The following is a 20,578-nucleotide window of genomic DNA, read 5'->3' on the forward strand; positions in this document are numbered from 1 at the left end:
TTACAAAAACCATGTGGCTGTTGTAGCACCCTGTAAAGTAGTGAAGTCAGGAAGTGAAATTTTGAAGTTCCTCCAGAAGTTTTGAATATACAAGTGGTTCGTGTGTAGTACTATCCAGCGTTTCATTGACACTGGAACAGCAAATGACAGGCTCAGACAGGAACAGTCAGACACCGTGAAATCAGTGGAGGCCTGTATGTGCATCATGTATGGAAATCATGTATGGAATCAATCAGTGATGGCCTGTGAACTGGACATTGCTAAAATGTCCATGTCTCGTGTGTTCCAAAGTGATCTAGGACTGAAAGTTTACGAGCGACTTGTAGTTCACTTTCTCACAGCTGAGTTAAAGCATTAGAGGGCAATAACAGGAAAGTGCCTGCTGGCACATTACGCAGAAAATAGGCACAGAAGAATTCAGGCCACTGATTAAAAATGTTTGCTGTTGAGAATACTATCAACGTGCAAAATGACAGGGTGTATTCCAAGAGTTCATGAGAAGCTAGTACAAAGGCTCCAAGGGTACAGAGGCCACGCTTGTGGGGGAGGGGTAAGTGATAATGGTATCACTGAGCTCCATTTCTGCATGAAAGGGGTAACAACATCTGCTCAAGTGTACAAGAAACCAGTCCTGGAGACAATGGTAAGGATTTCAGCAATACTCTCTTTCATGGACTAGAGTGAAGCTTTCAGCAGGATTCTGCATCAGATCATAAGGCTTAAACAACCCAGCAGTGTCTTAAGACGAATGTACCCAACTTTATTTCCAGCCCAGATTGGCTATCAGGCAGTTCAGAACTCAGTTCTCTGAACTAGAAATTGTGTTCTGCACTTCCACACATGGCTTGCATGAAGAGACAGACACCCAAGTATAGACAAGATTTCATTCAAAACCTTGTGGCAGTATCTATGGTAAGACTGGGTGTGTGTGTGTGTGTAGAACTTTCTTGACAAATAAAAATTTATAATATCAATTAATCTGTGATGCAAAATATATGTACCTTTAAAGCCTATGTCCCGCACCGTGACCATGCATTGGGCTCCGGCTATGGGATGCACACAGGTTTGAATCTCCTGGGGGAAGTAACAACTTTCCTCCTGAGATTTCGGCCTGTGTATGGGACCGGTGGCCATCATGAGGAAAGTGGACAGATACGTATGAGTAGTGTAAGAAACCTAAAACAATGGCTGGACGTTCGTCATACTGACCACACGTCACCCTGAAAGTGATTGGATGATCTCCCAGTGAGGTTGGCAGTCGGTAGGTAGGCCCTGCCCCTCATGGGCCGTTGCGCCACAGATTATTATTAAATTATCTTTTAAAATTGTTTGTGTAAAGCAAGTTACTGAAGTTGTAATAATTAGTACAAGAGTATATTATAGCCCTTCAGACTTGTTTCACTGGGATTCAGTGACTGACTAGATGATTTTCCCTGAGAATTTTATATTTTTCAAATTTCCTGAGATTTCCAGGTTTTGTGGGAACCCTGTTCTGCACCATTTTAAATGCCAAAAAATGTACAAAAGTATCCATATTGGCAGAAATATGTAAGTGGATAATGGACATCTACATTTGTAATGAAAAAGTTTACAAATATTATTGACATTTTTATAGGACAAGCAAATTTGTTCTCGTTACTGATATTGAATATTGTTTACTATAAATAACTGTTAATTGACTGAGAAAATAACAGTTTTGAATGTCATGGTTATATTCTTGCTTGTTACTGATGTGTCCCAGGAACTAGGGAGAGTACTGTAATGAAAGTAACTTGTTATTTTTTCGGTACTTGTGATGATAGTAACATGTTATGGAAATTACAATAATAATTGTAACAGTACTTCATTACTTTACGTTACTTGTGTTACCTTGATAAATTCAGAACTGGAGGAATCATTTGCCAGGATGAAACATACTGAAACATATATACCGAACCCGTACCCAGGTTGGCATCATCAAAACTTGGTAACTCTAGTGTACAGAGAACCTGTAAACTGTAAATTCTAAATAAAACTGAAAGATAGGCAAATACCTCCATTCTTTTCCATAACTTCATGGTAGCCATCAATGATCTGTCTGATGAGTGCCGCCATCTTGGCAGTGGGTGTTGACAAGTGTTGCTGGTAACTGTTTACTTCCCCTGTCCAATGAAGGGTATGTCCAGGTGTCCACAGGGGTGATACGACACCTTACCTGCAATGGACAAGGGTAAATAAATGCATTGATACAAAATACACATGTACACTAATAATAATGTAAAGATATGCAGATACTAACCTGCAAAACTAAAAAAGAAAATAACCTTATGAAAAACACAAATAGGCAGTTTGAAGTTTTTTCTTCACAATTGAATTGTAGTATACCACATGGTTATGTGGGGTGGGTTCAAATAACACTCAGCACACCTTCACTCTACAGTGTGTCTCATCATACTGACTGGTGTGGAGCAGCAAACAAAACATAAGGAATGCTTAATTTTGTTTCATTCATACAATAGGTCTCCCTGATGCACCATGGTAGCATCGTCGCGTTGTCGGGTGTGATCCCCCTTTAAACTGTAGGTCCAGTCCCTATTGGTTTTGAAATGTGCCACAATTATTTCCGCAGACACTGGATACCATTCAATAAGGCTCCTTTTTGCCTCATTGTCCATCAATATACCCACATATAGGAAAGAAAATGAGGCTGTCGAGAGAGAGGCACTAGACTGGAATCCGCAGGGAGAAAGGAAAAGAGACAGACATGGTGAAGATCTGTTCGCGCTGAGGCATTGGAAGAAGGAAAGAGCTGGAATGCAGTGAAGAGAATTGCCATCAGTAGGACCAGGTGGAGATGCTTTGTTGATGCCCTGTGCTATGATCCACAGGGAACAACAGGAATTAAGTCAAGTAAGTGAAGTCCCTATCAGCCTTATTGTGCATAAAGTGAACTTAAAACACCAAACCAATCAATCAATCATTCATACAATATATTATTATATATGAAACTGGACACAAACACATCGTTGATTTTCAAATAGAAGTGTAGGATTGCTAAGTGGCAGTCATTAAAAGCAAGATTATTAGATCTTCTCCTCTACTGTCCTGCAATTCCCCAAACTTCACAAAATATAATATATATAATTTGTTTGTCTGTTTATGTAAATGCCATTTTTATATTTCAATGTAGTTTTACAATGAGAGTTGGTATAATCAACCGTGATAGGATATATCAAATAAGAATATGGATGACATAACCACTCATGCAGTCACATGTATTTTTTTATATTCAGATAATAATATATTCTTTTGAGGATGCAAGATAAATTTCATGTAAAATATGTATCAATTTGATGTTCTTGCACACTTTTTATGGTGGTATCGAGGAATATTTGGGGCAATGTGTGGATATAAAATACTCTTCGACAGAAAAATACAGCATAAAAAAATATAAATTCTCTGAAGTTTGGTCCATTTTTAAACAAAACAAATGGCAAAGTTTGTTTTACGACCATTTTATGCTCTGATTGGCTAGAACAGGACCTACAGTTGAAAGCAGTACAGTTTGAAACTGTGCAATGTGCCTCCGTCAAGAATAGGACCCTATTTCTAAACAACTGATTGATTGAGCAAAATAAGATATTTGGGTGCCTCAACCCCTGGGTTATTTTGCACCCGTCACATTACGTTGCCGTAACTAAAATCCACATTGTCTGTGAGGATTACAAATTCCTTATTCGTGTTAAAAGCTGAAGCTGTAAAGGGGGACTCAGCACATATGAAGACAAAACAGTCCTACAAAAGATTAAGGATTGAACTGGTCATAGGTCTAGACGCCAGAGCCTCATTGGCCTGCAAGAAGCAGTTGCCGGGATGAACTACATGGAAGCAAGATTGACTTTTGGGGGCCTTTCTAGAAGCCCCTTACAGCCCCATTTCTAAACAAATCAAGCAAAACAATGAAGGAATTACTGTCCAAAATATGCAATGTGATAATACCTTCAATTAGGTGTATTTCTAGGTCACAGTTTCCAATATGTATGCTGAATCATGGTTTGGGGGAGGGAATCATGCATCATATCATTACGTCATCAAAAGTGAAGACATTGCATAAGATAGAAAACAGGTAAGTGCCTAAAGCGAGAGGCTCATGGCACTACGGATTTGTTCAGAATTCTCATGTGACATGTGTTGCAGCAAAGTGAGAACAGAAAGTAGCAAAATAAGCCTTTAATAGAAGTGTGCGTTGTAGACCTATTAACAAAGACTAAAGTTCTTTGTATGGTGCAGCGTTGTATGGCGCAGAAAACATGATCCAACACCTAGGGGTGTAGGGGTGTTAAAGTTTGTTATTCTGCTACGTTTTACAGCTCAAACCATAGGACCTAGAAACTCGAAAACTTGGGTTCGTCTTCCTCTTATGGCTGAAGCTTTGATTGATTCAACTGGATATAATTTACTTCGCTTTTCAGCCACTTTTGGCTAATCGCGAATGAGAGGATAGATAGTGATAAGATGGAATGGATGAGGACAGCACACAACCCAAGTGCCACAGAAGATTTTACTGACTGAGTCCAGACACCAGAGCCTCGTTAGTCTGCACTCAAGAGTGTACTACGTGGAAGTGAGATTGACATTTGGGTGCCTTATGTATGACGTATGCCCTCTTTACGAAGGGATTTTAAGGAATTCATCCCTAAGGAGGGAATTGGTGTTAAGGTTTATATATATATATATATATATATATATATATATATATATATATATATATATATATATATATATTGCTTAGTTTACAACTGTGGTGTGGATATCCAGAAGAGGGGCAAAGGGACACACACGCCTATACCTGGAAAATAAATGTCAATCGAAAACTATAGACAGGGTGATCCGTTTCAGATGTCAGAAAAATAAACCGTTATGTACAAGAGGTTAATGTACGTATCTCTGAGCAGTTGGCTGTAATGTAAGCAGAAAGGATGTAAATTTCTAATGAGTGGAGGTGTACAGACTTCAGCCACGTAACGGTGCTAGTGTGCATGTAACACTAAAAAAAATTCACATACCATACGACACGCTGTGCGTGCTGTTGTTGCGAGGACATCATCTATGTCTTGCACCACACGGCTGAAGTATGTAAACCTCTTCTCATTCGAAACTTACATTCTTTCTGCTTACATTACAACCAACTACTCAGAGATATGTACTTACATTAACCTCCTGTATATAACGGTTTACTTTTCTGACATCTCAAACGGATCACCCTGTATCTCACACATATACTTTTATTTAAGTCAGTAATTTTTATTACTATGCACAGCTTGTGCCACAAAATCGTTGCTTCTGGCGCTGCTGTCGGGCATGCAACTATAGTAGCGAGGGTGGGGCAGTGGGCTGCTGCTCGACTTGGTACTCTCTTCCAACGTTGCCAAAATAACGTTTGTAACAAGCAGGAGCCGATGCTTGAGCCCTCATTCTGTATTGTTGACAACTATTGTAAATAAACAGGAATTTCAAGTGTTTTACAATAGCAAAAGCAAACAGTTCGGAGGTGTAAAATTGAAGAAAGAAAAGAATATTATCGTTCGGGTGACAGAAATCTTGTAATTAAAGGCTACAAAAAATGTCGCAAACTCTCGTTTGTTTAACGTCGCTTCGGACTTTGTCAGTTACTTGCAAGAAATTCACCCAAATCTTTCGGTCACACGGGAACATGTGTGGTTATTGCGCGAATATGGAGTATATGTTGGGAAATGTTCTGAAATATGGAAATAATATAATAAATAACAAAATGTAGAAAGGGGTTTTCAGGATCGTTAGTGACAACACTAGCGAAAGACATTCAAAGGTGATTCAAGAAGTAAAATATGAGCCAAAACTTAATATATGTAAAAATATGGTCAACAAAAACAGAATTTTTCGAGTTTACATGCCATGATACGCGAAGATAATACAAAATATAACTGAATTCAGCTTCATGCATAGACAAATATGTCTTTACACATAAATCCGTTCCCTGGTTTTAACGGGCGAAGTTATGCGAAGGGATCGGAGGAAGATGACTGCGTGAACATCGTCGAGCGTGCATGATCATGTGTAAACACATAAACACGTGTCACGCCGTACGCGATTGGCTGAAAGGGAGTGAAAAAAATCAATCGGGGAAGTGAAGCCTATCGATTGCTTGGTCAATTGATCCCTCGACGCGGCTTGTTATTTACCCGCGTGACACTTTCGTCAAACGTTGCGAAAGCGGTTTTGTAACGCGGGATTTCCACGGGCAAATAATTTCTTCAAGTAAAATGACACCAGTGGCGATTTTTGGGATGGTCCCAAGTCCGCAAACTCAACGGCTGCTTTGAAGTTGGGCACGTGAGATGTTTCAATTGAATAAACATTAGACGAGAGAGAGAGGGGGGGGGGGGGAGACAGACAACGAGACCGTAGCGAAGTGGTCAGCACAGCGCGCTACGACGCCAGGGGTCCCAGGTTCGAATCCAGGCCTGGCCATGGCTGTTCTTCGTGAGTATCCCATCATCAAATCACTCATCCTCATCTTCGCGATTAGCCAAAAAGTGGTAGAAAAGCGTAAAATAAACAAGCAATGAAAATACCAACACTCTTAGAGAGACAGGGTGATTCTAAAGTAGCCATACATAGCATACAAAGCAGTTTTGTGGTTACACAACATGTTCACTATGACCCCGTTGCTGCGAATGCACATGTTAATGCGTTTGACCCTATCAGCTTGCACTGCGTGCAGTGTCTTTACGGAGATCTTAGAACATGCTTCAAGAATGTGGCGTAGAAAAGAATAGTGTGCTCTGCATATCGACTTTTCAATCACCCTGTGCCACTGGTATCCTTCCAGGCAAACTCCACAAGCGAGCGTTTACTTGAATAACAGACCGGAAGCCTACAGGCTATAAGTATACAAATCAAGACCAAACATCAACTTCTAAGGAAATAGAAAGAAAAGCCATCTGCAGCTGAAATCAGAGAGATGAGCCATTTCTCTCGCGCACGGTTAAACAACGTGTCCTTGAACACAACTTTCTCTGTTATTTAATTCACTTTCTCAGTCATTCCTCAGCCTCTGGTGCGAGGTCTAATTTCCTCATCACCTCTTACTCATTGGAATCTCACGACTGACCAGTGGCAACGGAAATTTTTTTACCAATGCACCGGAAACACCACACGTTCGTGCGTTTATTTATAAATTGTTTTGCCAGATTGTAGTTCTCCCATTTCTTCCCTGGGATTCTCAAAAACGGCTGTGTCGCAAAGCTGTTTTCCTGACTGGAGCTTTCACCCCCCCCCCCCCTATCTGGAAGTTATCCAACGGGTAGCGTGGTAGGACATTCCGGTTAAGTGTCCTGCTTCTCTCAGGCAATGAAATTCTCCTTTAGTTGCTGAACGTCATGCCTCTGCCATGGCATCTCTTTGCCAGTCTATGCCAGGGTTGTTCCAGGTCTAGGAACCCGTAAATTCTAATGGGTTCTATCGGGTTCCGCTGCAGATCCGGAACCATCCCTCATAGTACCCAAATATTCAATTCCTCTCGTTCTTCAACTGTGCACATTAGCGTCGAACCGTTCGGTCGACTCATCACAGTCATTCCGAGAATCCCGGGTTCGAATCCTCGTCTGGGAGAGGATGTCCTTTGTTCAGTGTCCGTTCATAGATTTCATCACATCACTCATCCTCATCGTCGCGAAAGCGAAAAGTGCTAGAAAAGCGACGCTCAATAACAAAAATCAATCAAGAATCGAATCATCCCGAAAAATACCATAGTTATTTTCAAATTTGAAAAAAAAGAAGCAAAACTGTGTTCATATTGTTACAGTTACAGTAGAATAACCGAATAAAAGAAACTTGCCGGCTGGAAAAAAATTCAAAAAATAATAAATTTTCGATGATATGGGAAAAAAATATTACGACACGTAGCGCAATAGAACATTCGCACACATACGCATACAAGCCCGAAATAAACAACTATACTTCACCTGATTAACGTTAGTTTAAGAACCGTAACAGATGGCAATTCAACCATCTACCAAATGCAGTAAATGCAGAGAAGAACATGACAAGGTTCAAAAGCAATTTAAAAAATGTACATATATATTATTTATTAAAGCAGAAATGTTATAGTGCAAGTGAATATTTAGATTGTAAATTATAGAAATTTTGTGTTAATTATATATTTTTTTTGTTTTGCAATGGAAAAAGTTAACTATATTGACTAATACATTCCCATTCAAATTGATTCCTACATCCAGGATTCCAGAACAATTCTAATAACAATATTTCTTTACAAATTGATATACAAATTACACATATAGCCTTTTTTATGTATTCAAAAATGTTTAAACTACAAACCTTATGGGACCTCTTGTATATAGAGACCGAAATAGTGCATATTTTCAGTTGATCTGAGGGCAAAGTTCGTCAAGAACGCTTGTTACATATAGGATATTCCAAAAGCAGTGGCTCTTTATCATAAGAAATGCAAGATGTTTTACAAACGTATGTGTGAAATCATTGATTTTTAAAAAAATCACAACTTGCGCATTAGATATTCGAGGATGCTTATACTTCAGTAAAATAATTTTAAAGAAGTTATTTGTTACAGCGCTGTTTCGAACACACGCATATTGGACCTTGCACTGGCATATGATTTATTTATCTTTTAAAATCCTTACTAGGGGCTCGAACATGCTTCGTTCAGATCTGCGTTACACGATTAACTTTTACCAATGACCGATTAATTTCGTTTATTTTACTTCGTTTTTCTGCTTCTTTTGATTAATCGCAAAGATGAGGATGAGTAATGATATGATGAAGGAACACTGACAAAGAACATCCACGGCGGGATTCGAACCCGGAAGACCTGGCGTCATAGCGCGTTGTGCTAACCACTCCGCCACGGAGGCCAACGGTAGCCAAAAAACGCAAAGGTTATTTTTCAATCTCTCTTTCTTCAGATGTGGTTCATTTTTAGACTAACATAAGTTTTTACTTTCTGTTAACTACGGAAATCTTTCTCGACAAACATAATTTGGACACCTCCATGGAAGGATAATATATGTCTCTCAACGAACTTGAAGTGAGAATGGCATGTTCAATTTCATATTTGAATTTTCTCTTGCAACGATGCCGAGCATTTTTGGCGGATTATCGTGGCAAATTTCCCAAACTGCGTCAAAGACATTAATACTTAAACGACTGTTGACTTTCAATCATTATATTATCATTAGGGAACGGATTTTAAGATGCAGCACCTTTCCATAAACATAGCTGTTTTCATACCGATCGTTTGATATATGTATTTTAGGACATGAAATCAAGTAAAATGAACACACTTTGTTGCACCTTTTTGTGAGATTAGCACATTTATCCCTCTTTGATGCTTCATCACCTTTTTCCTTCATGTTTTGTTTAAAAAAATAGACAGAAAAATAAATGATTTTCACTCTTCTTGAGCAGCTATATAAAATCCTGTAGTCTCATTTTGTAGAGCAGAACGAGAGCTATAAAATGGTATAATATAATCACTGCAGCCCCAATAGTTCCAAAGATAATGTAGCAAAACCCGCGAGAGAAAACACAAACTTCAACAAAACCTATTCGGCAGAACCACAGTTCTCTATGCGGTCCGCGCGCATTATATACAGAAGGCGCATAACGTTGAATATATAATGTTGATGGAACTGGTTTAGATCTGAATTAAGGCATTTTATCAGCATCTTTTTGAAAACATTTTCAGAACCTTTGTCTTCTTTCCCCGATCATAATTTTGCACCTTAAAATCATAATTTGTGTTGCGTTAAACAATCATTTGCAAGGTTCCTTAATTTCAGAAAATTTTCGACCTTCACATTTGTTAATTTTCGAGATATCGAAAGGTCAATATAGTTCGATTTCTGCCTCTCGTCGTGAGACACGAAGGGCGATTACTTAATTTATGCTGCATTGGGCTAATATTCGGACGATGTACTAACCCAACAAAAACGTGTTAGCTCTGCTAGTTTCTCAAGACACCGGTGATATGGACAGACAGACATGATTAGTACCAAAAATTGACAATACCTTTACAGCCTACTTGTTGCGGTTTCTCTTCTGTTTGACCAAAATATCCTCGATCTTCGTATACTGTTGGGAATTCACCGGTATTCTTCGTAAAGCTTGAAGTGTTAATTGCCTGCCAAAAGAGAGAGTAAAACTAATTAACATACATGAAGAGTGTACATATTACATTACTTAAGTCACATGTGTACCTATATTTACTTAATATAATTTCCAAGGGTGCCCGTAGGATTTTTTCTAAGTGTGGGAGGCAGAGTCGTAGAAACGTATTATCATCATCATTACTGCTCTACTTATTATATAAATATATTTTTTAAAGAAATACATACATGGCTAAATTGTGAAGATGGTAATGGGTGATGATGTGATGAATGGACACTTACAAATATTCATGCCCAGACCGGGATTCGAGCCCGAGACCCCTGGCGTCGTAGCGCGATGTGCTAACCATTCCGCTAGAGGGGGCTCATATTCTGCATATCTATACATATTTGCATAACTGTATACTTAACATATTAAACAAAAAAGTTATTTTTTATAGTTACATATTAGACTCAAAGCTTAAATGTACTTCAATAAAAATAATAATTGTTGCTATAACAAAAAACAATATTTTTGTTGTAAAATATCGATACATTTCACCATTTGATTTACATTAACTCTTTCTAGAAATCTCACAGGGGGCAAGTGCCCCCCACCCTGAGAGCGCCCTTGATAATTTCCAGTAGAGCAGAAGCCATTTTGAAACGGAAAGAAACAACAGTGAAACAGTAGACTAACGTTAAAAAAACAAAACGGTACCAAGATGAAACAGAGTTGAGATACACAACACAATAGGATTGATTACTTATGTACAATTTTTGGTGGGTGGGTGATACAAAACGAATAAGAAATTAAGTTCTTATCTATTTGGTTTGGCTTAACTGTACACTCACCGGCAATAAAAATGGGACACCTAGATTCTTAAATACTCGCTTCCCTGAAATGCGTTCTGTGTGTTGTCTACCTCTGCGGCGGTAGTAGAGATTACCATTGGAAATTTGCTATTAAAAATCACTTATCGCCGTATAGTTAGGCAGCACGCATAACGCATTGCAGTGAAGTGAGTATTTCAGGATCTAGGTGTCCCATTTTTTAATGCCGGTGACTGTACGTATAAATGCAAAGCATGTCACAATGCACTGAAAGATATCCTAACCAACTACGATTTTTCACGATTTAAAACACCAACGCTGATTCCAGACGCAGTACATGGAAACGTAACTGCAAATTACGCGAATCCGGCGTTGCGAAAGGGGGATGTCAAACGGGTCAGTAGACCCCACTCACTTCTAAATTTAATGTCGTTCATTTTATTTTAGTAAAAAAGCAACAAAAAAACGATCAATTATATTATACGACCTATACTAATTATAAACGATAAAATTTAAACACACTGGAATTTTAATTAAATTATTAATGTAGTATGTGCGTATCAGGTAATTATTGTTCTAGAGGAATAACCGCAGGTAAAATCAAAAATACGTAGAAATTAAGATGAAACTTCATTTTTTCATACTCTTGCACTTAATCCCAAGAATAAATGGTTTCTTGAGACAATTTACCAAATTTTCAGAATAAAAATTTTCATGCACATAGCCTACGTTTCGTGACAAAAATCCCTCCCTCGACTTCAAGAACTTTCCTTAATAGAGGTGTGACCGGCCCCCGCGGAGTGCTTAGCACATTGCGCTACGATGCCAGGGTTCCCGGGTTCGAATCCTAGCCTGGGCATGGATTTTTGCAAGTGTCTATTCATCAATTTCATCATATCATCCATCACTCATCCCCATCTTCGCAAATTAGCCAAAAGTGGCACAAAAAGCAACGTAAAATAAAGCAAATGAATCAATTAATAGAGGTGGATAAGAGTTTGATTGCTTCATTTATTTTACTTCGCTTCTCTGCCACATTTTGGCTAATTGCGAAGATGAGGATGAATGCTGATGAGATGAATGAAGGAACAATCACACACATATATGGAAGACACATCACGAGCCCCACCGAGGATCATAGGCGTAATTTGGTGGGGCAAGGGAGACACTTGCCTCCAGCCCCCAGCCCCCAATTTTCACGTTTATTAAAATTTACATAGCTTCCTGGGATTTGAGGAGCAAAGTAAAAAAGAGTAATTATTGTAATTTTGTAAATGTAACAGTCATTTAGCAAATAATTCGGGGTGATCATTTTATGGGATGGATAACTCTCGATTCCCCCTTACAAAGTTGGGCTCAAAATTCTATTCTGCCCCCTCCCCCAAATTTGGGTCCCGAGTTACGCCCATACAGAGGATCATACTGGCTGTAATACCAGACACCAGAGCCTCGCTAGTCTGCAAAATGAAGGTACCACGTTTGATTGAATGATTTGGTTTATTCTGCTACTTTGACCAATCGCGAAGATGAAGGTGAAAATGATAAAGATACACTCAGAAAAAAACACCCATGCAAGGATTCGAGCCCGTCGTACGGGAGATTGACATTTAGTCACAAAGGGGCAAAAGTTTTAACAAAATATGACGATGACTTCGTATTTCAAAAATAGGAAGACAAAAATTTTAAGGGAAATAGTTTCCTCAGATATTGGATCAGCTGGCGTAACGAGCAGAAGTCTTTTCCCGGGGTATTCAACTCTTGACTCTCTCCTTTCTCGTGGGACAGAGTCCCGAACCGCCTTTTACCAGTAAAGAAAGTTCTTTACTTGCAGCTTCAACTATTTTGGCCCGTTTCCAGATCAAGTTTTCTTCAATAGGAGGGAATTTGCCACTGACCAAGAGAGCGGGGAACCGGTTCCTTCGGCCAAGTGTTACAGGAAGGGTTAGAAGGGCGACAATCAAGCATTTGTAGGAATCCAGAAACGACGGAAAGCGAAGAACAGAGAGAAGCTTCCGTGTTTTACTTTTATTTCACAACGGATGGTAATGCGTAAACCTGGTTTTCAATACGTGCTTAAATAACATGAAGTTGTCCCCGAACCGAATGCATTTCCTATCGTTTCCCACGCAGGACGACGCAACGTAGAACGTCTGTTGTGGACAGGTGTTGTAGTCACGAAATGATCAGAAGGTATAGGTATGCTGCTTCTTAAAACGTTAAGGGGGAACCACATATGCATTCACTTTGGATTATATTTTAATTGTATATGTTGATAAAATCATTTAACTTCTACAAAAAAAAATCCATTGAGGGAAGTAAAGTGCGGTGTGGAGTTAGAACGAGGGTGCGAAACTCTGAGGGGGGGGGGCGGAGGATTTCCCCCCACCAAAAATCTTGGCCTCAAAAATCGCCCACCAAAAACTTTGGGGGGGGGGCTGTTACAACAAACAAAAGATAAGCAATTACTTTTAATTTCAAATATACTGTACTAAGAATAATATCGAACACACACACAAATTAGTGTAGTTCTGAGTGTTCAATGCTATTTCTCTCTCAAGAGATCATTAACAAATCTACATCAATACGCACAATAAAAGTAAAACAAGAATGCAAATCAATAATAACTATTAAATATAATTGATTTATATTAACAAAGCAAAAACTAAATAAAATAATTTATTAACATCTTTAACCAGTTACTAAAGGAAGTAGTTTGCTATTTTATAATACCGGATATATTTAAAAGTAACAAATGTATTCCTTTTTGTGTATTTAATAATAATAATATTTAATTTAGTAATTTATGTTTACTTTTGATACCATTATAAATATGTATATTGCACATAATTTATATGCATGTTTGTGTAGATTAAGATCTTTCTTTCCCCCACCAGTCTTAAATGATTTCGTACACTGGGCCCACACTTTCTTGATTACGGCCGAATTTGGTGGTGATGTGATTAGCACCACGCCCCTGGTTGGCTTTACCCCCCAGAGTTTCCTCCAGGTATCACTATATACGACGCTGGGTGGGTGCCGAACCTGCTCGAACAGGTGGGAAAAAATCCCTGTTCTTCCCCGCCGCGGATCAGTCAGACGCCATAACGACTGAGCTACCGAGGGAAGAATATACGTAGATAACGATGATGTATCCATAATCAGTATAAATGCGGCATATTACAATAGGCAAGGCATTTTTCGGATCTTCTCGATATTATGTTCCCGATCACGTGAAACCAGAAGTATTTGGCAGTAATAATCTAACTGAAGTAACTGCCAAACTACATGAAAAAAATCTAAACAAAACGAAAGTAGCAGGTACGAAGGGAATGCCAAAAGTATACACATTGTAGCAGACGGTTAACCAGAGAGTACACCGCCGTGTACCCTTCACAACAGCCCTGGTTATGCAGTGATGACGGAATCTTACGTGTTGTCTGGGCAGAGAGGGCAAAGAAATTATAAAACTTCTTAACAATAAATATATAATAAACTAGTTACAATTGTAAAAGTGCAGTGAGAGTTAGTGAAGGAAAAGAAGATAATACTCGTAGAATTTGAAGTAACAACTATTAACAAATGAAGAGGGAGAAGAAGGCAAAAAGAAGGTGGCATAGACTATAGAAAATGCAATATTATCTGTAGAGGCCGGATTTTAAAGGCAAGTCTATTTTATTTTTCAACACGGATCATGGAATAAATAACAACAGTGCTGATAATTATCTTCCACCAAGATTACATGGTTTTGACTTCCCTTTTTCAGCCCACATTCCCCCTTTTTAAAAACATTTTCCTTATTGGTCCCTTTATTGACTAGTTTTTCATCCTACATTCCTTCCCCCCCTTTTAAAAAAAAATCTTCCTTGGTTCCTTTATTGACAAGATATCAAATATTTTGTAAGACTGTTTTTTCCTGAACAAAACATTCAACAATTGTCTATTTGTTGCAGTTCAGAGGAAAGAAAGAACAAGCGCCTTCTACCATTACCTTCTCAATATGAAAGCCTCATGGCTTGCTTCGGTCACGTGACTAAACGTCATCAAGTGGAGGCGAGATAGTCGCCATGTTCGATTTGCTTCTTCAGAATCAATGTTGGACCTTTTTAGTGAATATGAAATTGTAATGCAAATTTAGGAACTGTAATCGAGTTTACATGAAGTGTAAATATGCTTAAATGTTGAAGAGGTATGGTGTAAGTGCTCAATTGCAGAGGAAATTATGATGAAAAAGGTGAGAGTAACGTTCACATTTCTTCAACATGTTGCTGAAAATGAGTTTGGTTTGGGTTGGTGTTTTAAGTCCACTTTATGCACAGTAAGGCTAATCGGGACTGGACCTACAGTTTAAAGTGGGATCCGAACCACTTGTGCCTCCACCGGGTATCGAACCCGGGACCCCTTGATTACAAGGCAATAACGCTACCACTGCGCCATGGGGGAGGCCCATTGCTGAAAATGAGAAATGTTTAGGGCAATTCCATGTGATTCGGTCCCTACGAAAAGATACAAGTTAAGTAACAAAGGTTTTATACTCATAAATAAATAAGAGTAATAGTTCATGATGTAAACATTTCATGTGTACAGAATATGCATCTAATATACTCTTAAATGTGGTCATGTTTTATCTCTTGTCAACATTTTTTTTTTTTTTTTTAGAAATATCAAATAATTTACCCTGAATTATTACAAACGTTGGTTAACGTTAAGATTATTGTTTATGACTGCAAATTAATTTGTTTCAAGATTTAGCAAACGTTTAAAATATTACGTTCGTGTCTACTAAAGCAATTTAGTGTAAATTTTATGTAAGCATTCGATAAAATTTTCATATTAATTAGCCTACACAAATTTTCAGTTTCAAAATGTTATTAATGAAAGAAAGCTATACAACGGAGCAAAGTTGATACATGTGTACATTTACATTCTTATTTTAGCTCGCTTTATGCTTCTTTATGCTAATCGGAGGCTAATGGAAGATATGTTGTGCATTCAAATACAAGGGTAACAAGAACTTCGATGAAGTATTCGTGTGTAATACTATCCAAGAATATATTACTTACGTTTCAAATACAAATGTTTTCACATACAAAGCATTTTGTTACCTAGCTATGTTAATATGAACTACAAATGTGTTAAATTTTATAAAACTGTTTCATATGAACTGCTTTTTATTTTTTGTCTTTGTGAAGCTTCAATTTTCGTAACTTTGATTATTAAATCAGTGATTTATATCATAATTTATTAACATTCTTCACGATGTTATTAACAGAATGTAAAAATAGTGTAAGGAAATATTCCAAATGTTTATATCCCAAGTGAACGCTAAGATCGAAATATTAGTCTGCTTTTTTTCAATGAAACTCTTAAGTTATTGTCACAGATCTTACTAACGACAATGAAAAGATTCAATTTGTTTATTATCTTTCGTTCAATACAGTCAATAGGATCGAAATTATAATATGACAAATGATTTAGGTTTAGTCTTTATTCACATAAATGTTACATTGCCCTTGTACCAATTGTTTCGCTTTTGCTGCAAGGATATAGAAATTAAGCTTTTGTATTGCGATTATATAGCTAAGCAGAATATCTGCATTATCTGGTTGATTAATTATGGGTAAAGGTAAAGACAATTTAATTGATTAGGTAACTTGGAAAGTTTACGGTCAACCTAACATGTTTTTTTTATTTAATACATACATACAAAAGTTCGTATAAAAGCTGTTATGAGTTTTACTGTAGCTGACAAATATTCCCGATAATATTTTTCAAATATATACAATGTTCAAATTTTTCCGACAGGAAGTTTCTAACGGTTTTCAACTCTTTCATTGTGCTATGGTAGGAATTTTTGTGGTGGCTTGAATGAAGATTTTGGTGCAAATATTCAATATTATACATTTTCTTCTATATTCGTCGGGAGGGTAAATGTCAAAATTTAACTTCATAAAAGAAATAAATATACCTTAATTATCTACGGTAAAATTACGACAAGGGGTTTTACAGCGTTAAGACGATCGCCTCCAGATGATGACGTCTTGACTGAGCGCTGTGGCCTGAACCTCAAGATGGTTTTGCTTCTACTCTACCTCCACGAGTGTTGGGACTGGGAGTATGTTGCAGCGATTGTAGAAACAATGCAATCTGGGATTACCCAGCAACAAACGCATTGTAAGCGGCACGCCTGTTGGGTTGAAAGTGTACTTATCTTCTAGATTTAGACTTTATTGTGAAGTTTTAATTTTATATATGAATGGTATATATTGCGCCTTTATTAAAAATAGTATTCTTAGTGGAGTGCAAAAAACTAGTCCTTTTTTTCCCTTTTTTGGCTTTAATTTTCCCTCTTTTTGTCCTTTTTAGAGGAAATTGTTTCCCTCTAAAATCCGGTCTCTAATTATTTGTAAGGTATGAAGGCTCATGCTTGAAATAAGTTCTATTCTAGCCTATATACACTGGTTTAGTTATAGGTAGCGACCACTGTGACTTAAAAATTGAACGTTCACCAACCCCCTTAAGCAATACAAATGAATAATTAAGCAGGAAAATCATACTTTATCTAATAATTTAAAAATTACAGGATAGGATTATGTGAACTGAATTTATGGAAGCAAATTAGCATAAAACCATGACGTAACTTTCATATGTAATTTATAACGTGATGAAGCACGTAATAGCTGACGAAACTGAACGTATAGTTGAAAACAAACCCATAAAAAAGTATCGGTATACATTTTTAAGGAACAAGTAATGAAACAAATTACGAAAATTCCAGCATTATACGGTAATTCTGAGCGCACCTGCGGTGCAGAGGTGTTTGCCGAAAGTTTCGACAAATGGTTAGCAATGAAATTCCTGTACGCCAAATAATTATTATTTTTCTTGTTAAAAGGTAAAGGTAAAGTAAAGGTAAAGTGTTCCCCTGTGCATAGCACCACGCCATGAAGGCGTATAGGGGGTGCGGGAGTAACGCCCCACACTTTCTTGATCCGGTCGTGAGTGGGGTTTGATGTGATCAGCATCACGCCCCTGACCGCCTTTACCCCCCAGGGTTTCCCCCAGGTACCCATGTTATTCGACGCTGGGTGTGCGCCGGGGCCGCTTCCACTGTTAGAAAAGTTCCCGGATTTGAACCGACCGGGGATCGAACCCGGGACCTTTAGCATGGTAGTCAGACGCGTTACCGACATATTTAAAAATGAACGTGAAACATGTATAAGGAGCCACACTGCGAAAGAAGCATTGTAAAGATATGAAAACATGACGGTAAAATGTAAGACCTGAACGTTGTATCGTTTCCAAATTGCTGTTATCATTTGATTTTTTTTTCATTTATTGTCCCTACCTTTGAATGTCTTTGCTCTATCGTACGGAATTCAATAGAGTTTGTACCTATTTAGAATTTAAAGTACTTCATTAAACGTGTGACGTAGATCACTGTAGTGTAATTTAATTTTAGGCAAAGTTATATAAGAAAGAAGCAAGTAATTCAAAAATTCTCTCCATTCGATTCGCACTCCATAAGACATGATCTTAGTAAACATTATTCACAATGGCCTGTATTGAATCTTATGTGTTTAATATATAAGCATGTACTACAGACGAGTATATAAAATATCTAACGACATTGAGTGGGTCCCAGGTTGTTCTTTCACTATCTTGAAACAATAATGTTCCCCAGTATTCAAGTAGTTCTGTGTTCTACTACGATGGCGCTGTAGTCGTGAGAGGAAAAGTGAGTTTATCCACGAATCAAGGTCTAGTCTCGTCGTCTTGCCTTCCTAATCAGTTTTTACGGGCCATTCGTCAGTCGCAACGCATGTTTAATTATCTCATTGGGCATTTCCTCGACGGCGCAATAGGACAGAGAGAGAGAGAGAGAGAGAACTTTATGATTACGAAACATGACGCAAGCGGTGAAAGCACATGTACGTACGTGCTGTGCGGTAAAAGTGCCGTAAGAATGAAGCCCAGTCACCCAGTAAAGTCTTCCCATCCACAATCAGGCAGCGACAGGCAAACAAACTGATAAAGACCTGCGCTGTGCTTGTTGTTCTGTGGCGTGCACAAGAATGGAACCTGTCTTCATCCCAAAGGAGTGGATTACGATACAAGTGAAAAACGACACGCGTTGTGTGTACAGAACACCTTCCACTCCATTGCCAAAGCAATAAACGTGGACTTTTTTGTGACAACTGCTTACATGAGGGGGTGACAAACGAACAAACAGGATACATTATCTGGAATAGGCTGCTGGCAACCTCTGCATCAATATAAGTAAAAATGAAGTTCTTAAAAACTAACCGAAGGATACAAGATAGAAATTAATGATAGTCATAGACAATTTGCCGAGCGGTACTTGTGGATCCCACTGCATGTACGCACCCATCCCATGTTAAGTACGCAAGACTATAGTAAATATGAATGGAAACGGTGGTGGACGATTTGCTCGACAATTGGGATAAAATGAAACTGGCACTTCACGAGTTGGTACATTTAAGCTTTCAACCTTGCAAGGAACTCGCCAAAATATATGACAGTGATTATGTACTTTTTATAAAAATAAGAGAAAATTAATTCGTGACCTTACAGTAAGTAGTTTGTACTTTGTAAACTTCTAAAAGTCATTATTCAATACGCAGATAGAAATTCCACCATAAAGAGTGTTCTGTTTCCAGGTTTACGTTTCTCAGTAATCGTGTAACGTGTTATTAGTTTCAACTAGTAAAATGCACCGATTCAAGTTCATGATGAGTTAGAGGTTTTTAAAATATCCCGTGAGTAATCGGTGTAAACCCATACTCCAAAAAATCAGGAGCGACCAACGCACTCCGATGGAATGACGTAATCCTGGAGCAGCCCAATGAATGTCCTTGTGTAGCCTTGAACCACTCCTCGTACAAGATTCAAATATCAAGGTCACGGCACGGAATTGCAGGAAGCAAAGCTACTGTCACTTCTTCAGCGGAAGCTTTGTGGTACTTCGCTATATTCAATCCACAGTGATCAGTTTCATATAATTCCCCTTCCTTCTTCTTTATACGGCGCTACAACCAGGACCGTAGCCAAGCAGAGGCCAGAGGGTCAGCCCCCCTTGCACTGTCGTTAGCACCCGGTTATTAGGTAAAACTATTGTATAATTTGTTTGTAGTGACAAGTAAAAATGTAGACAGCGGATATTATGTGGTCATAACTTAATCAAAGGCCAAATTCACAGAACGAAGATGCTATCACATTCCTTCACCTTGTTTATGAACTGAAGTCTAAGTAGCGGAAAGTACAGGGTGTCCACAAATGATTGATAACAGTTTTATGATCTTACTGTACATGTATTATTGAACGTATCACGAAGTAACTTTGAGCCTCCCCAATGGCGCAGTAGTAGCGTCGTCGCCTTGTAATCAAGGGATTCCGGGTTCGATACCCGGTGGAGGCACAAGTGGTTCGGATTCCTCTTTAAACTGTAGGTCCGGTCCAGATTAGCCTTACTGTGCATGAAGTGAACTTAAAACACCAAATCAATCAATCAACCACAGTGGAGCTTCTTTATCCGTACCTTTGCTGCTCCTGTTGTGGTCTCTCGTTTAGACAGAAATCTG

At 38.3% G+C, this 20,578-nt stretch overlaps 1 protein-coding gene across 8 annotated transcripts in view; it reads right to left on the bottom strand.

Annotated features, from left to right (window-relative positions):
• Positions 1 to 20,578, bottom strand: part of LOC145996494 (very long chain fatty acid elongase AAEL008004-like) — a 305,519-nt gene that overhangs the window by 48,474 nt on the left and 236,467 nt on the right. For all 8 annotated transcript variants that reach the window (XM_083133011.1, XM_083132998.1, XM_083133007.1 and 5 more), the window contains 2 exons: positions 10,069 to 10,180; positions 2,034 to 2,194 (listed from right to left, as the gene is read on the bottom strand). In XM_083133011.1, coding sequence (XP_082989137.1) covers positions 2,034 to 2,094 — 61 coding nt within the window. In that variant the 5' untranslated portion in view covers positions 2,095 to 2,194; positions 10,069 to 10,180. The remainder of the gene's footprint in view (positions 1 to 2,033; positions 2,195 to 10,068; positions 10,181 to 20,578) is intronic.

The sequence above is a fragment of the Lepisma saccharinum genome, chromosome 1, assembly GCF_977018435.1.
Source record: "Lepisma saccharinum chromosome 1, izLepSacc3.1, whole genome shotgun sequence".
Classification (NCBI taxonomy): Eukaryota; Metazoa; Arthropoda; class Insecta; order Zygentoma; family Lepismatidae; genus Lepisma; species Lepisma saccharinum.